This window comes from Gymnoscopelus microlampas (genome assembly GCF_963454915.1).
Source record: "Gymnoscopelus microlampas genome assembly, chromosome: 9".
NCBI lineage: Eukaryota > Metazoa > Chordata > Actinopteri > Myctophiformes > Myctophidae > Gymnoscopelus > Gymnoscopelus microlampas.
Genome location: NC_139946.1, coordinates 40,457,588 through 40,478,462, shown reverse-complemented (window position 1 = coordinate 40,478,462; position 20,875 = coordinate 40,457,588). Strand labels below are relative to the sequence as shown.

At 41.6% G+C, this 20,875-nt stretch overlaps 1 protein-coding gene across 4 annotated transcripts in view; it reads left to right on the top strand.

The window, feature by feature from the left end:
- Nucleotides 1–20,875, top strand: part of naaladl2 (N-acetylated alpha-linked acidic dipeptidase like 2) — a 499,162-nt gene that overhangs the window by 357,848 nt on the left and 120,439 nt on the right. For all 4 annotated transcript variants that reach the window (XM_084067278.1, XM_084067279.1, XM_084067277.1 and 1 more), the window contains one exon: nucleotides 6,543–6,689. In XM_084067278.1, the coding sequence (XP_083923404.1) occupies nucleotides 6,543–6,689 (147 nt within the window). The remainder of the gene's footprint in view (nucleotides 1–6,542; nucleotides 6,690–20,875) is intronic.

Below are 20,875 nucleotides of genomic sequence, written 5' to 3'. Positions count from 1 at the left end.
GGGAATAATGAATGGGGCCATGTATCGTGAGATTTTGAGTGAAAACCTCCTTCCATCAGCAAGGGCATTGAAGATGAAACGTGGCTGGGTCTATCAGCATGACAATGATCCCAAACACACCGCCCGGGCAACGAAGGAGTGGCTTCGTAAGAAGCATTTCAAGGTCCTGGAGTGGCCTAGCCAGTCTCCAGATCTCAACCCCATAGAAAATCTTTGGAGGGAGTTGAAAGTCTGTGTTGCCCAGCGGCAGCCCCGAAACATCACTGCTCTAGAGGAGATCTGCATGGAGGAATGGGCCAACATACCAGCAACAGTGTGTGGTAACCTTGTGAAGACTTACAGAAAACGTTTGACCTCTGTCATTGCCAACAAAGGGTATATAACAAAGTATTGAGATGAACTTTTGTTATTGACCAAATACTTATTTTCCTCATAATTTGCAAATAAATTCTTTAAAAATCAGACAATGTGATTTTCTGGATTTGTTTTCCTAATTTTGTCTCTCATAGTTGATGTATAACTATGATGAAAATTACAGGCCTCTCTCATCTTTTTAAGTGGGAGAACTTGCACAATGGTGGCTGACTAAATACTTTTTTGCCCCACTGTAAATGTGGAACGTGTCCTCGAATAGTTTCCAACTCTACGCCAGGGTCCTGCAAGAGCTTTCGGGATAAAGTAACAGGTTGTTCCAAACTGATAACATGAATATAAAATGAAGCTCATTTGATAATACAAACTTAAATGTCCCCAGGGTTTTAATCTTACTGTAGTTGTTTGTTTGTTTGTTTGTTTTTCTTTTCTTTCTTTTTTTTAGGGATGTCCGATATTATCGGCCTCCCGATATTATCGGCCGATATTAGCATAAAAATTGATATCGGGAAAATATCGGTATCGGTTTTTGAAAAAAAAAAAATTTTTTTTTTTTTTTTTTTTTTTTTTTTTGCTTTATAAATAAGTTACAGGAGTTCTTACTGTATATGGTGTGTGTGATATGAAATTTGAGCTTACCCTAATCACAATAATCCCCGCATATATCGGTATCGGTTGATATCGGTATCGGTAATTAAGAGTTGGACAATATCGGTATATCGGTTATCGGTAAAAAAGCCAATATCGGACAACCCTACTTTTTTTTGAGGGGGCTCTGAGAGAATGATGCATGTTGAAGTATATTTGGATTGTCCTAGAAGCAATGGATAAGAATGATCAATTTGAGTGGTTGTATTTCTTTAAGCAGATATCATACTGTAGCAGACAGAGATTAGATATCGATTCTTAGTCTTATGGATAGAATTATCCATTTTCCTTGTTCTCTCTCTCTCTCCTTCACTTCAATGACACTCTGTAGGCAGTGTCGTGTGTGTGTGTGTGTGTGTGTATGTGTATGTGTGTGTGTGTGTGTGTGTGTGTGTGTGTGTGTGTGTGTGTGTGTGTGTGTGTGTGTGTGTGTGTGTGTGCGTGTGCGTGCGCCAGTGGCGTGCACAGACATTTTGAGGGGCAGGTGCTCAAGTAAATTGTACTTTTTTTTGTTTACTTGGTCTGCTCTGTTTTCCCTCTACATCTATACCTCTTTGCCAAAAATAGCAGATCTACAAGCCCACAACGCCTCGCAGCGTGAGGCGTTGTGGGCTTGTAGATCTGCTATTTTTGGCTAAAGTTCTCCTCAGAAAAGGGATGCTAGGTTTCGAGTGGTTATGGTAAAAAGAAAAATCATATCACATAAAGATTTGGCGGACCCCCTGTAGTAACTCTGAGAACCCCCTAGGGGTCCCGGACCCCCTGTTGAAGACCCTGCTGTAAACTGCGGAAAAAAAACACTTTTTTTCAAAAGGGCACTTCTGGTCAAGAGGGCAAAGGGCAGGTTCTCTAGCACCACCTAGAGTCTATCTGTCCCTGGCGTGCGCGTGTGCGCTTTTCCGGTGCTAATCTCGCAAACTGAGCTGGACTGATCAGCACCATATTTCTCATGCATGCTGCCAACAGTAGGCCAAGGAAGTGCCTCCACACACTATTTTCACATCATGTTTTATAATTTCGGAAATGTTTAATTTAGATTTTTAATAGAAGTCAGTGGGGGTTGGATTGGGCTGAAACTTTTCCCAGATTTGGAGTCATACATCATAGATGATATCATATCATAGACTGGCCATTGAAGTCAAGAGACAAGCTATGCTGTTATTAGACCCTGACGTGTTTTCACTGCATCTCATGCATCACTTCTTCTCACATCTGTCTATGTTTTGATCTTTTACTACTCTCAAGTGCTCACTGCTGTTAATTAACCCATTAAGACCGGGAACGCATCTTTGTGTCATTTTTAGATTCATTCGGCTATTCAAAAATAGCAGATCTGCAAGCTCGTAGTGCCACGCTACGAGCTTGTAGATCTGCTATTTTAGAAAAATCGTGAAAATGTGTGCAAATGTTTTAATATATATATTTTTTTAAAGTGAACATTAGTAACTCAAATCTTATTGCTACAAATGTCTTCTAAATCCTAACAGTTTTTTGAAGAAAAAAAAAACGTATGTTGCTATAATCGCAGTGGTGCTCAAACTTTTTCATGTCAAGGACCACCCAAAATTATATATTTGGCCGCGGACCCCCATCTGAACATATTTGGTCCCAGGGATCCCCAGAAGCAAAGATTTGAGTTAAAAATGTATATATATATATTCAAAGATTTGCACACATTTTCACGATAAAAAAAAGAGGCAGATCTACAAGCTCAAGTGCCGCGCTATGAGCCTGTAGATCTGCTACTTTTGAATAGCCAAAGACATCTTAAAATGACACGGATGCGTTCCTTTCCCGGTCTTAATGGGTTAAGCATATTTTCTCTGCTTTTGCTTCCCCCAGTTCACTGAATTACTTATACATACAAATCCAAATGCACTTTCACTTCACTCCCACTGAAAGTAAGTTATGCTCACTCCTCTGTAGTGAGCCAGGTGTAGTTTGATAATAATCCTACAAGTCACAGTAATGGGTATACATACACACTGAGCAATTATTGCCGACTTTTATCTGAAATGTGGTGCAAAAAAAAAAATGGGGAGAGAGGAACCAAATAAAGTGGTTCCTTTGGAGCTCTTTATTTATGATTTTACTAGCTAGCTTTGGCATTTTTCTTCCTGGTATTAGGTTTATTGTCTCCGCCAGGCCTTAAGGCATAGCGAGATGTTTTGCACCCTGTCCGTCCGTCTGTCTGTCTGTCTGTCCGTCCGTCCGTCCGTCCGTCTGTGAACAGCTAATCTCTGGCACCGTTGGCTTGATCGCAGCAAAACTGGGCACACACACCTCTGCCCCAAATGTTTCACATGGGCCTGTTATAGCGCCACCAGGAGGCCGCTTTTTGCAAAACACGCGAACCGTTACACAATATCTCTGTAGTCAAGTCATTAAACGAAAGAGTTTTTTCAGATTCTTCATATTCCATCCTGATGGGCTAAAAATGGCTTCCAAAATTTGCAGGAGTGCTCCGTTTTGAACACAAATGCCTCAAATCATGAACACAGCTGCATGCAATTTCCGTGACATTTTGCACCAACATTCTCACTAGGCAGAGGAAGAAATGCCACTTGAACATTTTCAAATCAGCCTCATAGTGGCGCTATAACCGGACTTTCGTTCTGTTTTTGTTGTATTTCATGGCCGCGAGTTCCCACCTGATGTCATGTGGGAGTTCAGACTGCTCCAGATTGTACTGAATAACTGCTAGCTTGCATAATGTCTTCATAGTAGGATTAAAGTCTAAGACGTACAGCTCACGTGTCGACCATCCTCCAAAAATCATGACACGATCTCCCACCATAAAACAGCACATTTCATACATCCCTGAACAGGGGCCTTTCCCCTTGGGCTCGACCTTCGTCCAGGAGAAGGTTTCTGGATTGAATCTCCACATAGCATTGAAGTCCTGGTTCCTGCCACAGCCACCAAATATGTACACGTTTCCCTTGTAGGCGAAGGCTGAATGACACCAGTGTCCTTCTGAAAGCTGTGCAGAAGGTGTGATCAGCCAGCAGTTGGTCTCTGTGTCAAACACAGTGATGTTGTAGTAGACACCCTCCTGGGCTTCCCGGACCCCAAATACAAACATCTTGGTCCCGATGATGGTGGTGGTAGAATGACCTGCTGAAACAGGTGGTGGAGTTCCTCTGGTGTTAATTAAAGACCAGACCATCGTGGTGGTGTCCAACTTGTAGATGTCATCATGAGTGCGTTCAGTCAGCTCGGTGTATCCTCCATAGATATACATGACCTTCCCCAAGGCACAGGCTGAGTGGCCCTCCCTCTCCCCTGGAACCATTCCAGAAACCTTGTGATTGAACCACATGTTGGTGTCGACATCAAATGTATAAATAATGTTGCAGTAAGGACGACCCGCCCAGATATACACCAAATCTTCTATCAGAACAGCTGTGTGGTTGTAGCACATGTTAGGAACCTCAACAGGATGTTCTCCTCTTCCATTCCTCACTGGGGGCAACTTCCTCCAGCACAAAGACACTGTGTTGAAAATGTGGACATCAATCTGATCACTGTTGTTCAGGTTACTGTATCCTCTAAATGAGTACAGCTTGTGTCCTACTACCACAGCAGCATGGTGGGACGTCCCATATTCTCCTTTCAGACCTCCTTTCAGACGTATCGTCCAGCGAAACATTTCACACAACGGCACCACTGTGGATCAGTGCAACTAATGTACAGAGGAAGCTTTTTGAAGGCAGATCAAGGTGTTGGTACTAGTAGCAAAATATGTTTAGTTTAATGGACAATTCATTTTAAAGGAAAATTAATATTTGTGTGATGACGATTTTGTGATGTCATTGCGTGATGATGTCATTATGTAGAATATCTAATTGTCTCCGCCAGGCTGAAAGGCATGGCGAGAGTATGTTTTTCACCCTGTCCGTCCGTCCGCCCGTTTGTCCGCGTGTGTGTCTGTGTACAGCTAATCCCCGGCACCGTTGGCGAAAACTGTGCACACAAAATGCATTTTTTTGGATATACTCCTACAGATGATTTTGTCCAAACCTCACACAAATTGGTACACAGTATCTCTATAGTCATGTGATCAACACGGATCTGTCTGATTCTCCATATTCCATCCTGATTGGTCCGTTTTTAACAAAATGCCTCAAATCATGAACGCAGCGTGCAATATCCGCGAAATTTCGCGCGTACATTCCCACTAGGCCGAGATAGAAATGCCACCTTTTTCACATTGGCCAGTTATAGCGCCACCAGCAGGTCTAATTTAGCAAAACATTTTTTTTGGAACAAAATGCCTCAAATCATGAATACAGTGTCCGATTGAACGGCCTAAGAAGAAATGGCACCCTTTCACATTGGCCTATTATAGCGCCAACAAAAGGCCACAATAACCTAGGCTACCTGACCTGGCGGAGACCTTTGCTCTGAGGAGCACTTTCTCTAGTTACTAATAAGCTCTGTAGCAGATTCTCAGGCAGGGTTATAGCAGTCGATTTTAGAATCCCACAATGCCACAGCAAAACACATTATGGCCTCATTAGCCAAGTGTTTGAATTCAGGGTTTCAGTTTCTAAATATGGCTTCAGTAGTCTTTACACTGTGACCAGAAATGTTATTAAAACACTTCCTAGCCTTTCCGTCCTTTGTCTGTCATATCTGTGTCTGTAATATTTTACCTTTTTCCTATTCTTCCTGTTAGGGTTACTTTTTCCCCCTTTTCTTCTTTTTTTCCCTTTTCCTCTGTTCTCCAAAACCAGACTCCCCTTAACACCTCTGATTTCCACTCCTTCTCTGTCCACCCACCAATTTACTGCTGAGTCCATCATCTCCGCCCTTTTTCCCCCTCACTTCTCTCTTCAACATTTTATCTCTCCTCTCCATCTCTGTACCTTTCTCTCTTGCCTTTCCTCCTCTGTACCTTGGCGTATGTTACCGCAAAACCACATGCTCTTAGATCAGAAGACCACAAGCAAAACAGTGTCAATACCACCGACTTCTCTTCCTTTTACTGAAACATTTATTAAACAGCCTGCAACATCAGTGTGGAGTTTTATGTTTCAATGGTCTCTGGAGCCAACCACGCGAACAACCACAAGTATCATGAATTCAGTGGTGGAAAACGTACTTTTACTTACAGTAAGTAAAAGTAGCAATACCACAATATAAAAATACTCTGTTACAAGTAAAAGGCCTGTGTTCAAAATGTTACTTGAGTAGAAGTACATACGTATTGGCATCAACATATACTTAAAGTACCAAAAGTAAAAGTACTAAAATGTTTGAAAATAGCAGATCTACAAGCTCACAACTGCGACGCGTTGTGAGCTTGTAGATCTGCTATTTTCAAATAGGCTATGTGTAAAATAGGGCTGAATTGGTTAATGTATGTTTTATAATGTAATCATTTATATCTGCAAAGTAACTAGTAACTAAAGTTTTCAAATAATTGTAGTGGAGTAAAAGTACAACATTTGCATCAGAGATGTAGTGGAGTACATCTCTCTCTCTCTCTCTCTCCCTCTCTCCCTCTCTCCATCCAGAGACAGCTCCTGAGTTGTATTCGCGGTGGGAACTGCCCTGGCCCCAATGTCAGCTCTCTACAGCTGCCTGGAGACGTTAGCTTCTTCGCCAACCAGCTGGCGGTGCCAACCTTGGAATTTGCATTTGAGCAGAGCAAAGCAGAAGAGGTATTTGCCCCCCCCACACACACACACACACACACACACACACACACACACACACACACACACACACACACACACACACACACACACACACACACACACACACCTGTATACCACTTCCTCAACCCTGCACTATTAAACACAAGATGTGCCATCACGTTTCTAGTGAGGGTCACCACCAGCACTCAACTGATTAAAATGGGCCAAAAACAGATAGTAAAGTCAAGTACTACAGACCATTGTTATTTAACCCATTAAGACCGGGAAAGTATCCGTGTCATTTTTAGATTTCTTTGGCTATTCGAAAAGATAGCAGATCTACAAGCTCATAAAAGTGCCGCGCTATGAGTGCCGCGCTATGAGCTTGTAGATCTGCTATATTCGAAAAATCTTGAAAATGTGTGCAAATCTTTGAATATATATATACTGTACAGTAATACAGTATTTGCTTATGTAATAGAGGGTGGATTCTACAAATGTACATATTTTTTTTTTACAGAATGATATGTTTTTGGCCACGGACCCCCATCTCAAAATATGTTGTTCCAGGGACCCCCCCAGAAGCAAAGATTTGAGTTAAAAATGATCGCTTTATAAAATATATATATTCAAAAATGTGCATACATTTTCACAATTAAAAACAAATAGCAGATCTCATAGCACGACACTCTGTGCCGCGCTATGAGCTTGTAGATCTGCTATTTTTGAATAACCAAAGCAATTAAAAATGACACACAGATGCGTTCCCGGTTGGAATGGGTTAACAGAAATCAGCAAATGAAAAACACTTGAACAAATAGTATGACAAACACTGCTGCTACTTTGTTTTCAATCGAATGTAAGAAACATAGGCTACTCAGGATAGATAAAAAAAAAAACACTTAGAATTATGCTTCAAGGTAATTGACGCATCAGCTGGACATATTTCTCCATGTTTTCCAAAGGAAATGATCTCTGCGGAAGACATTTATCTCCTGAATCAATTTGCTCAGTTGCCAGTCTCCAGTGCAGCTCAGTTGGGACTGGAACCAATAACAACCATCTGTAGCCATAAGACTAATAGCATAATTTTGTTGGCGTTAAATATTTCATGATCATTTATCAAATCCAGCTTGACATCCTCCAGTATGGTTTATGCCTCGATACAAGCAACAAACACACAACACAGCATTAACAAATTATGCATGCCCCCTTTTACTCCTATTAAAAATGCAATATTGATGTTTGTTTTATTGCCGAAGGCTGGAAACAGTGAGATATCGCCCCAGCTATACAGCAGCCCACTCAGATGTAGAACTTCATGGCTAGAGACAGCAACTTTGGACATACAGGAGTATTTGATCACCACATCTCAACAAAGTCTCAGAATAGGCTGTTGGGTATTAGGCATAGAGGTATAATATAACTAGAGGGCGGATTGCCCCGCCCCCAGCTATCATTTCAATGAATGTGCTCAGTGGCATTTTGAAGCACCCGGAAGCCTGCCGGAAGTAGAATTATTGGTTAGATTTTGACCACACATAGAGTTATGAGCATGCGCACTAGTGTCCTTTTTGCGTTCTACGGCAGCCCGTTTGTCAAGGATTGAACGCGAGATATTGATTAAATACACTCGAGATGCCTATGTATATGTAAATGCATATGTATTTATGTATAATATGTTTACATATTTATATCTCTATATGTAAATATCTCTCAGTATGTTTTGCTCGCGCATGTATTTCTCCCCACCTGCAGTTCCAGCTTTGGCCACTGGGGTGGCGGCTTCAATGTTTCTCAGCAATTCTGGGGGCTTGGTATTAGGTGGAGACACATATATTGGGGGAGACTGACCTGATGGAAACTGAGGGGTGCAGACGTTGCAGTGTTGATTATGTCGACTTAAACTATGACGAAAAATGTTTGTCGACTACCTTTTTTTCACTGACGAAAACTAAATAAAAACTAAGCTACGATGACTAAAACTAAGACTAAATATATTGACAATTTTGTCAACAAATAAAAACTGGACTAAAATGTTAGTGAGGGATTAGTGGAGAAGAGATCCAGTAGAACTAAAAGACAAGTCATTTTATGTTTGGCTGCGCTCGGGTGTTGCGCTCTGAAAATAGCAGATCTACAAGCTCACATGACATGAAAACATTTGAGCACCTCTGATATTATAGCAACATCCTTTTTTCCCCCCATGACACTGTTAATGGGTTAACATTTCACCTGTCCTAACTGCTTATACTTCTTTGAACGGGGTCCCCCAAGGCCTTATACTGTACTTGGTCCCTTTCTTTTTTTCCCTACACCAATAAATATAAAGAAATACATCACATGGATGCAACTGGGACGCATCATCAGTGTTGTAGCCTGGGGTCATAGGGTGTTTCGGGTCTCGCAACATACAACATACACCCTCGCCCAGGTGACCCAGCCAGGGTTGATCAAGCCCCGACTTATGTCCCAGTAGCACCCACGGTCAGTCCTATAGGGAAAGACAGGGCCACTCAGTCCACTTCTCCGGAAGTACTCTGCCGGGACTCGGGGAGGCTCTGGCACGTGGAGGGACTAGGCACTGTGGGTTGTCTCCTGGCCGGGCTCCTCCTTCGTCTCACCAGGTCCAGGACCTGAGCGCTGCGCCAGATCAGATGCACCGCCCCGATCCAAACATTTCCTTCTGGCGTGATGGTTCCTTGGGCCGATACCACTAGATTGGGCCGTCTAAGGGTATTAGCTCCGCTTGCGGTACGCTGGAATGGAATGGCCCTCCTAAAGGCCTCACCGCGGGTTTGTTCTCTTAGCCGAAAATAGCTGATCTATGAGCTTGCAGCTCTGTTTGTAGCTCATTCATATGTGGTGTGGTCGGGGGGGGGGGGGGGGGGGGGGGGTCGTCAATCAAGTACTTTCGATTGATGAATACCTTTGCTATTCGACTTTGTCGTATGAGAACTGTACTGTGTGTGTGTGTGTGTGTGTGTGTGTGTGTGTGTGTGTGTGTGTGTGTGTGTGTGTGTGTGTGTGTGTGTGTGTGTGTGTGTGTGTGTGTGTGTGTGTGTGTGTGTGTGTGTGTTCGTGTGCACTCGTTTGTGTGTGTGGGGGGGTCTCAGCTTGTGTCAGATGTAAGCAGTGGTGTAAGAAGTACTCACATTCTGTACTTAAGTAAAAGTATCAATAACACATTGTGGAAAGAATCTGTTAAAGTTCGGTGTTTGAAATTTGAGTAAAAGTGCAAAAGTATTGGCATCAAAATGTGCTTAAGTACCAAAAGTGCTCATTATGCAGAAAGTTTTCAATTTTTTTTTTAAAACAGCAGATTTACAAGCTCACAACGCGTCGCATCGCGACACATTGTGAGCTTGTAGATCAGCTATTTTTGAAGAGCCGAAGTATAGGGCATAAGTGATTAATGCATGTTTTGAAATAATAACCAAAAGTAACTAGTACTTACAGCTGTCAAATAATTGTAGTGGAGAAAATAAGCACAATATTTGCCACTAAGATGTAGTGGAGTAGAAGTATAAAGTCCACAGCGGGGGACTTGCATGTGTCACATGAGAGTGTTGATTGATTATAGGTCAGATGAACCCAAATAAACAGGACAAAGTGTTCTACACAGGCATCAGTGTTACTAGTGAAGTATCTCCCAGACCGTCATATATGCTACAATTGATATACATAGGTTTTTACATAGCAGAGTCATTTCATTCAGAATAACAGCATCCGAAATGATTGACTTGGAACTTAACTTAGCAGCTGTTTCTCTGAATTGAAGTGCTTTCTTCAATAAGACACATTCCTCCAAACATCTCAGGATTAGATAGACAATGGACAAAGTTAAACACTCAACAGCTGTGATGTAATCTGATGTTCGTGGCATAAATTACTGTAGGCCACGAACGTATCTAATCATTAGATTTGAACACAGAGCTATTTTCCTTTATAGTATAAACATCATGGTAAAGATGTTTACAGTAGTTAAGATAAAACAGGTTCTAAGTGATTAGGTCTTGGGATCTGTTTGATTAAAGAGGAGGCCTCTCTAGCAGGAAAACAGTCAGATTGAAGAGATTATGTTGTTCCTTAAAATTCTTCTTTGTTAACCGTTGTATATTTATATAAATATATGCATTTTTACACTCTTTTTAAAGCTCATGACATACTGAACACGGATTATTAAAGAATATTCCATTTTAGGTTTTAGTTTGGCCACAGGAACATAAACTGTAGTGTCTGAAGTTACCTTCATGCAAATGTGTGTGATAAGCCTTACAAGACTCGCTGTGTGCTCGGCCGGAGCGGATCAGCTCCCGATTGGCTGAGATGAGGAGGAGGAGGAGGGACTGTGAAGCTAGCGCGTGTCTTGAATTTACTGTATAAAAGTGTGTACTTATGTGATCTCAGGGCACTGTATTTTGACCTACTCAGTTGCCACTTTTTGTGAATACTCCTGAAGTTGATCAAATAAAAGACTTGGAGAATAATATCCATCGGATCTCGTTCCTTCTGTGCTGCGACATTTTCATTGAGGTTTATCCCACGGTATCACCCGAAAAGAAACCACACTATTTACCAGGGTGTTATTGCTGCTTTCGTCATTTTCTATTGCGAGCTCCGAGAGACTGACGGTAAGAATTGTTTTATAGTTTTATAATTTTGTGTGTATATATCATGTCAATAATTTGTCGTTGTGTTGTTGTTTGTGTTTCCTTTCTAAACCTACTAGCTTACTGGCCTACTGGCCTAAAAGTGTTAGAGTGTTTGTATTTTGTGTTAGTATAATAAAACCATCCAAGACACACGGGTCTGAGTTGTGTCCGTTAACTCGGTTGCTCAAATAGCCTTTACATGTGGAGATCTTATATTGCCTAGCAAGTAGATAAATGTACTTTACTGAAGTATTTCCAATTTTCAATACTTTTACTTCTACTCCACTACATCTCAGAGGTAAATATTGTAATTTTACTCCACTACAATTATTTGAAAATGTTAGTTATTAGTTACTTTTTTGTTTTTGATTATTACAAAACATATATTAACCACTTCAGCCCTATATATATATTTCAGTCATTTGAAAATAGCCGATCTACAAGCTCACAATGTGTCACGATGCGACACATTGTGAGCTTGTAGATCTGCTATTTCCTGATGGGACATCTTTTTTTAAGATCCTCATACCAGGAAGAAGACATGGCAACCATCTGAGGTATCCGACATGATGCTACAGTCAAAGTACAGCTTATGCAAATCCACCAAACAAACTTTTCAATACTACCGCCTCAGAGTCCACTGCTGGTTGTCAACAACAAACATATTGGACCAGTATGCTCGTGAGCCCTGTCCCTGGAGGATAGTGGATAAATGCGGCGGTGCCTTCACCCTGGGTGCACTTGGTGGAGGGTTGTTCCACTCGTTGAAGGGCAGCGTAAATGCTGTTAGAGGAAGAGCTCCACAGATTGGAGGTAGCTTTGCTCTGTGGGGTGGCCTCTTCTCTACCATCGACTGTGGTCTGGTCCGTCTGCGAGGAAAAGAGGACCCTTGGAACTCCATAGCAAGTGGTGCATTGACTGGGGCAGTCCTAGCTGCACGCAGTGGACCTTCAGCTATGATGGGTTCTGCTATGATGGGAGGATTTTTTTCTGGCTCTGATTGAGGGTGGCAGCATACTTCTTACTAGATACACAGCACAGCAGTTCCAGAACCCAACTCCCTTTGCAGAAGGGCCCACGTTCACCACTCCACCACTGAAATGGGAAAACGCTTTTTTAGATTTGGAGGAGCAGTTAAATGAAACTCGCTACCCCTGACCATAAAGAGCGCCAGCAGTCATCTCCTTTTTAAGATAAGGGTCAAAGCATGGCTATTAGAAAACGTTGCCGAATAGTAGGGTCACTTATGTTAGCAATGCGATGATATTTATCCAGACTTTTACTTGTAACTGAGTATAGCCGTATTGATACTTTTACTTAAGTAAAAAAAAATAGTACTCTTTCCACGTGTGTGTGTGTGTGTGTGTGTGTGTGTGTGTGTGTGTGTGTGAGTGTGAGTGAGACAGATCCTGTTATCAGAAGAACATTAATCAAAGTCCATTTTCTTGTTCAGTCGTTCAGCCTTTTTGTGAGACTGAGATGCACTCTTCAGTCAGAGACTGCGACACGAAAAACAACCCGAGAGACGAATAATATCAATCAATCAATCAATAGAGCAATTAACAGACGGACCGGTCATTTGAACAACCTGGCAGACCGACGGACTGTTATCCGACAATCTCCACTGAGGTAAGAACAGGAAGATTATAAACATCTGCTAAAACTATTACTGTTACTGTGAATACTACAGCCGCTACAAACACTACTGCTACCATAACTACTAACACTGCTGATACTCATAATGTTATTTGTTGTTGTTTTGTCTTCCAGTATTCCCCTGGTGTAACAGCCTCAGAGAACATTCCAGTTCAGGTGTGTGACCGGCAGACAAAATGGCTTCCCGTTTGACTGTTCGGGAAGAGGAGCTTCGAAAAACTGAAAATCACATCAAGGTTCAGGCCAGGAACGACAGAGACGCAGATTAAGGAACAGTTTCAGAACCTTCGTCGGTTCCTACAGGAGGAAGAGGACGCCAGGATTGCCGCCCTGCGGGAGGAAGAGGCTCAGAAGAGTCGGGAGGTGAAGGAGAGGATTGAGGGTCTGAGCAGAGGCATGGAAACCCTCTGCAATGCAAGCCAAGCTTCTGAGGACCAGCCGAGAGCAGACGACCACGTCTCATCCCTGCAGACCACGATGGAGGGAGTCCAGCTCACCCTGTAGGACCCACCGCCGGTCTCAGGCGCGCTAATAGACGAGGCCAAACACCTGAAGAACCTGACCTTCAGAGTCTGGGACAAGATGAAGGACATTGTCTCCTACACGCCTGTGATCCTGGACCCCAACACCGCTCATCCTCGACTCATGGTGTCTGATGATCTGACCGGTGTGAGACGAGAGACACAGCAGCTTCCTGACAACCCAGAGAGGTTTGCCCGCTGCGTCCACGTCCTGGGCTCTGAGGGCTTTAACTCAGGGTGTCACAGCTGGGATGTTGAGGTTGGAGACAATAACCACTGGATGGTAGGTGTGTGTGTGGAGTCTCACAAGAGGAAAGAAAGTAATTCACCACCTTCCAAAGGGAGTAGAAAGTGGTATATACAATTTCTAGGGTCCTATGGGTACAGAGCAGTCTCCTCAGGGGTGGGAGTGGGCTTCAAGTTGGCTGATCTCTCAGTGAATCAGAACCTCAGAGTCCAGCAGAGGATCAGAGTCCAGCTGGACTGGGACAGAGGACAGCTGTCCTTCTATGATCCTGATTCTAACACACACCTGCACACCTTCACACACACTTTCAATGAGACACTGTTTCCATTCATTTATAATGGTGATAAAGGTGATGGTATGTCTCTGAAGATGTTACCAGGGAAGATCTGTGTCACTCTGGAAAACCACAGTTAGAACGTCTGGCGTCCAATAAAAAAACCTACAGAATATATTGATCTGGTATTGATTAAGGGCTAATATTTGATCTGATTAATTATTTTAAATCGACTGCAGTGATTATTTAATTCATGTATTATTCAGTTTAGAATGACTTTGGTATTATAGACAGACAGACAGACAGACAGACTTCGATCCTTCTAGGGCTGCTTTTGTGTATTTGTTTGGCTATTCTTGGGGCCTGAGGGGTACTTGGGGGCTTGGGGGGGGGGGGGGGGGGGGGGCAATGAACAGATTGTACAAAAAAGCATGAATGACAAAATAAAATAAATGAATGACAAAATAGTATTTCTACCTAAATGTCACTTAATTTCTACTTGTTTTGTTGTTGTTATTGCTCTTATGTTGCACACTATAGTACACATGTCTAAATAAATATGGTACATTACATTTGCCTGAATCGTATGTGATAAACTGAGACATTATAATATAAGTAGTATATCATCCAATTGTTTGTATCATATTGAGACTCGAGAGCTTGTACTACTCTCAGATTTATTTTTGCTGAGCTGATACAAACGAGACGCCTGTAGGAGAACTTAGAGAAGTCACATAGTGACAGTGGTGGAAAAAGTACTCAAATGTTTTACTTAAGTAAAAGTATCAATACTGCAATGTAGAAGTACTCTGTTACAAAGTCTGGAATTCAAAATGTACTTGAGTAAAAGTACAAAATGATTGGTATCAAAATGTACTTAAAGTACCAAAAGTAAAAGTACTACAATGTTTGAAAATAGCAGATCTACAAGCTCACCGCGCGTTGTGAGCTTGTAGATCGGCTATTTTCAAATAGCCTAGGTATAAAATAGGGCTAAAGTGGTTAATGTATCTATTATGACGTAATAATGTATGTGTGCAAAGTAGCTAGTAACTAAAATTTTCAAATAATTGTAGTGGTAGCGTGTAAACTGCCCAACGGTGACCTGCCGTATTTTGTATCTTGCAGATCTTGAATTTGGCCAAATTGGGGGTAATGATCTGGTGCTAAATATAATATAAATATGTGTGCATTAGTTGTTAACAGAAGATATCTACAACATTAGACCCGATATGACTGTGATTTATGGAAGTAGTGGCATGGTGGATGAGGCAACTGCATCTCTTTTATGTTTCAATGAGCCCTTGATTAAGGCCAGAAGCCATCTACAGTACGTGTACTTGATAAAGTTATGAGCATCATCGTTGCGAGTGGCTATCGATTTCCTTTTGAGAGAGTGGGTATAAATTGACAGGAAGAAGCAAAGTGTGTGAGCCAGTGATTTATCCACTTTCCCATGAGAGCACTGAGCACATGTGCGCAATGCATGCAATTATGGGTCATATTTAGGTCCAATAAGTGAACATATTTGATTATCTGCACTCTTTATGCTTAGAGTGTTCTGTAGGGAACTGGACCTAAAAGCAGTAGTTCTCAAACTTTGACATGTCAAGGACCCCCCCAAAATGATATGTATTTGGCCACGGACCCCCACCTCAGAATATAATGTTCCAGGGACCCCCCAGAAGCAACGATTTGAGTTATGAATGTTCGCTTTAAAAAAAAAATATATATAAGGTTTGCACAAAATGTTCAATTTTTTTCTAAAACAGCAGATCTACAAGCCAAAGTATAAAAGGTTAAAGTGGTTAGAATGATTGTGGTGCTATATTAATACATTTCGTTGGGGAACCCCTGGAACCAACCCCCCCCCCCCCCCAAGGACCCCTGGGGGTCCCCAGGCCCCACTTTGAGAACCAATGACCTAGAGCATTCATTGGACAAACATTTGGTTTATTGTTTTGATGGGTAATCCCAGAGTAATAATAGTTGAGCACAGAGGGGACTAAATAACATTAATGGGATGCAGCTATTCATTCTTCTTTATCTGTTATTGAGCTCACGCCTCTGGTATGTCATTTGTTCAGTGAGAGGCATTCCCCTGTGCATATCACAATTCATATGCACACGCACAACTCACATGCACACTTCATTGCGTCATTTGTCATAATTTCACAATATGTTGTTTTGCCCCTATTGGGCATAGTCCATATGTTAATTATTTCTCTTAAAATACTTTTTTTTTTTCTTCCTCAATTAAACCAGTAGTAAAACTCAGAGAGACACATTAGAGGATTAGGGGAGACAGAGAGGAGATGGTTCTGCTGGAATACATTCCAAGACTTTATAGCCGAGGGGACATGTGGCATTTTTAGACAAGGAAATCATAACCACCACTACTACTACAGCAGCTCTTGCACGAGTCATGTTTTCAACGACTTTTCCCTCGGTATTTAACTCATTAAAACCGGGAATGCATCTTTAACCATTATTTATACTTTGGCTATTCAAAAATGGCAGATATACAATACTATTTTGGAAAAATCATGAACATTTTGTTCAAATCTCTGAATGTATACATTTTTCAAAGCCTTTTTTTTACTCAAAGCTTCTGGGGTGGTCCCTGGAACAAAATCTTTTGACACGGCCAAATACATATCATTTTGGGGGTCCTTGACATGAAAAGAGTTTGAGAACCACTGATATTATAGCAATACTTTTTTTTTTTTTTTTTAAACTGTTAAAATGGTCGCTTAAAAAAAAAAAAAAAAAAAAAATATATATATATATATATATATATATATATATATATATATATATATATTTAAAGATTTTCACAATTACGTAGATCTGCAATTTGTTTGAATAGCGAAATAAATCTTAAATGACACAGATGCGTTCTCGGTCCTAATGGGTTAAGCATCGTTTGATATTCTAAACACATTGACCTATAGCTGTGTGTGTGCTGTGTGCACATAAGTCTGTGCATTCATCCTTATGTGGCCAATAAACAGTGTTGTTGGGTAGCGGTAATGAGTTTGGAAGCCACCAGATGTTGTGTAACACTGCCATGGTGATGGGCAAGAGTTTGGTCCGTTGAACATTTTGTTTTTCTCGTTTAGCATCTGTTTCTCTCTCTCGCGTCATGTAAGTTTCCTCTAACAGGCAGTCATCAACAAGACACGATGATGATTCACCTCCAGAAGTAATGCAAGTTTTATACAATTTTGAAACTTGTCTTAGTTTGAGTGGAAATTAAATGACCCTAGTGAGCACGTAAAGTCTGCTAGTCAGAGAAGGCTGTATAACATCATTACCATTGCAACATGAAAGAACATTCTGCTACAGGCCTGTTATAGCGCCACCATGAGGCTGATTTGAACATTTTCAAGTGGAATTTCTAATTTGGCCTAGTGGGAATGTGCGTGCAAGATTTCACGGGAATCGCACGCTGTGTTCATGACTCGAGGCATTTGTTTTGAAAACGGAGCACTCCTGCAAAATTTGGAAGCCAATATTTTTTTATATAGAGGCGTATATTATATTTGTATACTGCCACCGCCTAATACTGAATGCGAGACTGAACTTTGTATTTAATGCATTAACACCGGGATCAGGACATTTGTCAAATATTTAGTTTCAGGGACCCCCCAGAGCAAAGATTTGAGTGACAATATATACAATATATATATTCAAAGATTTGCACACATTTTCACAATGTTTCAAAAATAGCAGATCTACAGCAAGCTCATAGCGCGGCACTCTGTGTTAAACGTGCAGCAAATTAGCCTTTCTCTTTTGTTTTCTTCATTCTCTTTGTATCGGTGGTTTGTATGTTTATAGGACTTGGCCCAACTTTCTTGCTTGCTCGTGCGTGCGTGTGTGCGTGCGTGCGTGCGTGCGTGCGTGCGTGCGGAGAGGTTTTGTCTCTAAAGCATACGCCCGCAGGGCCGCTTTCTGAATCCACGGACGTGAGTCAGAGCATCTACCCTTTTCCCCCTTCAACCCGATTAGCTGTAATTGCAATTGTCAAGTTGAGACTAATTAGTTGGACAAGAGGACTAGGTAGAAACCTAATGGGTCAAACAAGAAGATAAGTGTGTTTCTCTAATAGTCTAAACATGGAGATAGCAAAGCATCGACCCTGTGACTTCTGACCCCAGAATAATGTATTAATTAGCTCACATAGGACCACACACTGTACAGTACTTGACCAGACAAAGGGGGGATCCATCTGTAGACGTTTGCGATGTGACTTCTGACCCCCGGAATAACGTATTAATTAGCTTGCATAGAAACAGAGGACCACACACTGAACAGTGCTTGACCAGACAAATGGATTCCTCCAATCTGGAGACATTTAAAACTCAAAACTTGGGACTAAGAAAAGTTTACAGACCCTGGACCTGCTTTGATGTTAAAGTGCAAGACCTCTTACAGTATGTAGAGGTTTGGGTTGTGTAGTTACCTTGACATGATGTAACTCCAAAGGTGGACAAGAAATCAAATGTAATTGCTCCATTGATTAGCACAAACGAACACAAACAAAGCTGATTCAGACAATATAGAACATCACCAAACCCAGTACTGTTTTTTTTAATAAAAATGTCAACTTCCTGTTGATTTTACTACTTGAAGATCCGGATCCACGGATCCAGTACGGGTTTTCTTCTTGATAAAAATGGCAAAATCAACCAGGAAGAAAAAAAAACTGGGTTTGGTGATGCTCTATTGTCTGAATCAGTTTTGTTTGCGTTCATTTAGTATCTGCTACAAGAGTGACTTTGAGAGCTGTTTCAGCGTACAATGTAAGTCAGTGAGGAGCATATTTTGGCTCTCTCATTATAGGCTCTTGTGGCAGAAATGATATTTGATTATACCAATTTACTGTGGCATTCTACAGTATATGCTTCAGACATTATTCGTTGCCCTTGCATGTTCTGCATGGGCAATAAAACGTGGTAAATGGAGCCTTTTTAACCCATTAAAACCGGGAACTCATTTGTGTAACCACTTAAACCACTTTTTAAAAGAAATTATACTGGCTATTCAAAAATAGCAGATATACAAGGTCATGAGCTATGAGCTTGTAGATTTGCTATATTAGAAAACTAATTTCTAACTCAAATCGTTGCTTCTGGGGGGGGGGTCCCTGGAACAAAACATGTTCAGATGGGGGGGGGTCGGCACCCAAATGCATATACATTTGGAGGTCCTTGACATGAAAAGGTTTGAGAACCACTGATATTATTGCAACATTAGGATTTAGAAGACATTTTGTAGGCCATAATGGGTTAAGTGCCCCTATACACCTGTCAGTTGTTGCCCCTCCTCTCCTGTAAGTGTGATGCTGATGAGCAGTGATAGAAGGATATTACATTTGCATCCGGCCTCTCCCCAGCACAGCTGGCAGGCCAAGTCTCCCCCGGTGCTTCACATGGTAATGATGCAAACAAGCAGTCGCACAAGCCACAGCACGCGCGCGCACACACACACACACACACACACACACACACACACACACACACACACACACACACACACACACACACACACACACACACACACACACACACACACACACACACACGCAGGCGGACATTCACACACTTAAACACACGATTATTTAAAAAGTGAAAAAAGAAACGTTGCAGGGATCAGTCAGTGTCTCTGATAGATAAGGTGCTCTTTGGTGATACAGGTAGGAACATTATATGAACAAAAAATGGGTTTTTAAAGAGGTACTTGCTTGACTCCCATATGGTGTGGACTGCAGACTTACAAAGAAAATAATTCCAAGGCACTCTGTCTTTGATGAAAAAAAATATATATTGGATTTGTTTTGAGCAAGGCAACAAATTATGACCTCCACACACGATTATTTATTTCACCTTAATCCATTAAGACCGGGAACGCATCTCTGTCATTTTAACATTTCTTTGGGCTATTCAAAAATAGTACATCTACAAGCTCATAGTGCGGCACCGAGTGCCACGCTATGAGCTCTGCTATTATTTGTGCAAATCTTTGGCAAATGTCTCAACAAATGTCTTAGTTTTTCTGAAAAAACTATTGTTGTTATCAGTGGTGCTCAAACTTTTTCTCGTCAAGGACACCCCCAAAATTATGTTTTTGGCCGCCGATCCCCTTCAAAATATGTTGTTCCAGGGACCCCCCCCCCCCCCCCCAAAAACAAAAATGTTGTTTCAAAAGAATAATAATGTACTTAACACAAATGTTCAAGATTTTTCAATAACAGCATATCTACGCTCGTACGCTACGAGCTTGTAGATATGCTGTTATTGAATATCCCAAAGTATAAAAAATAATGGTTATAGCTAAACATCTAAAATAACACTGTATAATATGCGTTCCCGGTTTCAATGTGTTAAACGGTAAACACAACAGATGAGAGTAAAAGGCCAGGATAGTCCACTATAAGCCAGATAAGCTGACCCACTGGCTGGGGCAGCTCACGGCAAAGCAAAGGGGTCGGCATGGGATCCCTTCAAAACAATTCTCGTTCTCGCCCACACTGCGCCCGATGGGGTCGCCTGCTCTAAAAGTTCTTAAAACGCCAGCTCCACACACACACCACTCCTACTCAGCTGCACACTGATTGGCTCAAACTTGACCGACTTAAAGGCAATGGCCAAGCAGGCGATTCATGTTGTGGAATCGGAGGCCCCCGACCTCTTCTGTGTGAAGGTCCCAACTATACAGACAAAAATATACACACCCTCTCGGCAGCGTAACCTCGACACTCAGAACACTCGCTGTTTTCCAGTCAAGAGATACAGAGCGAGAGAAGAAGAAAGGTTGTATCTTTTTTAAGCCATTCAAACCGGGAACGCATC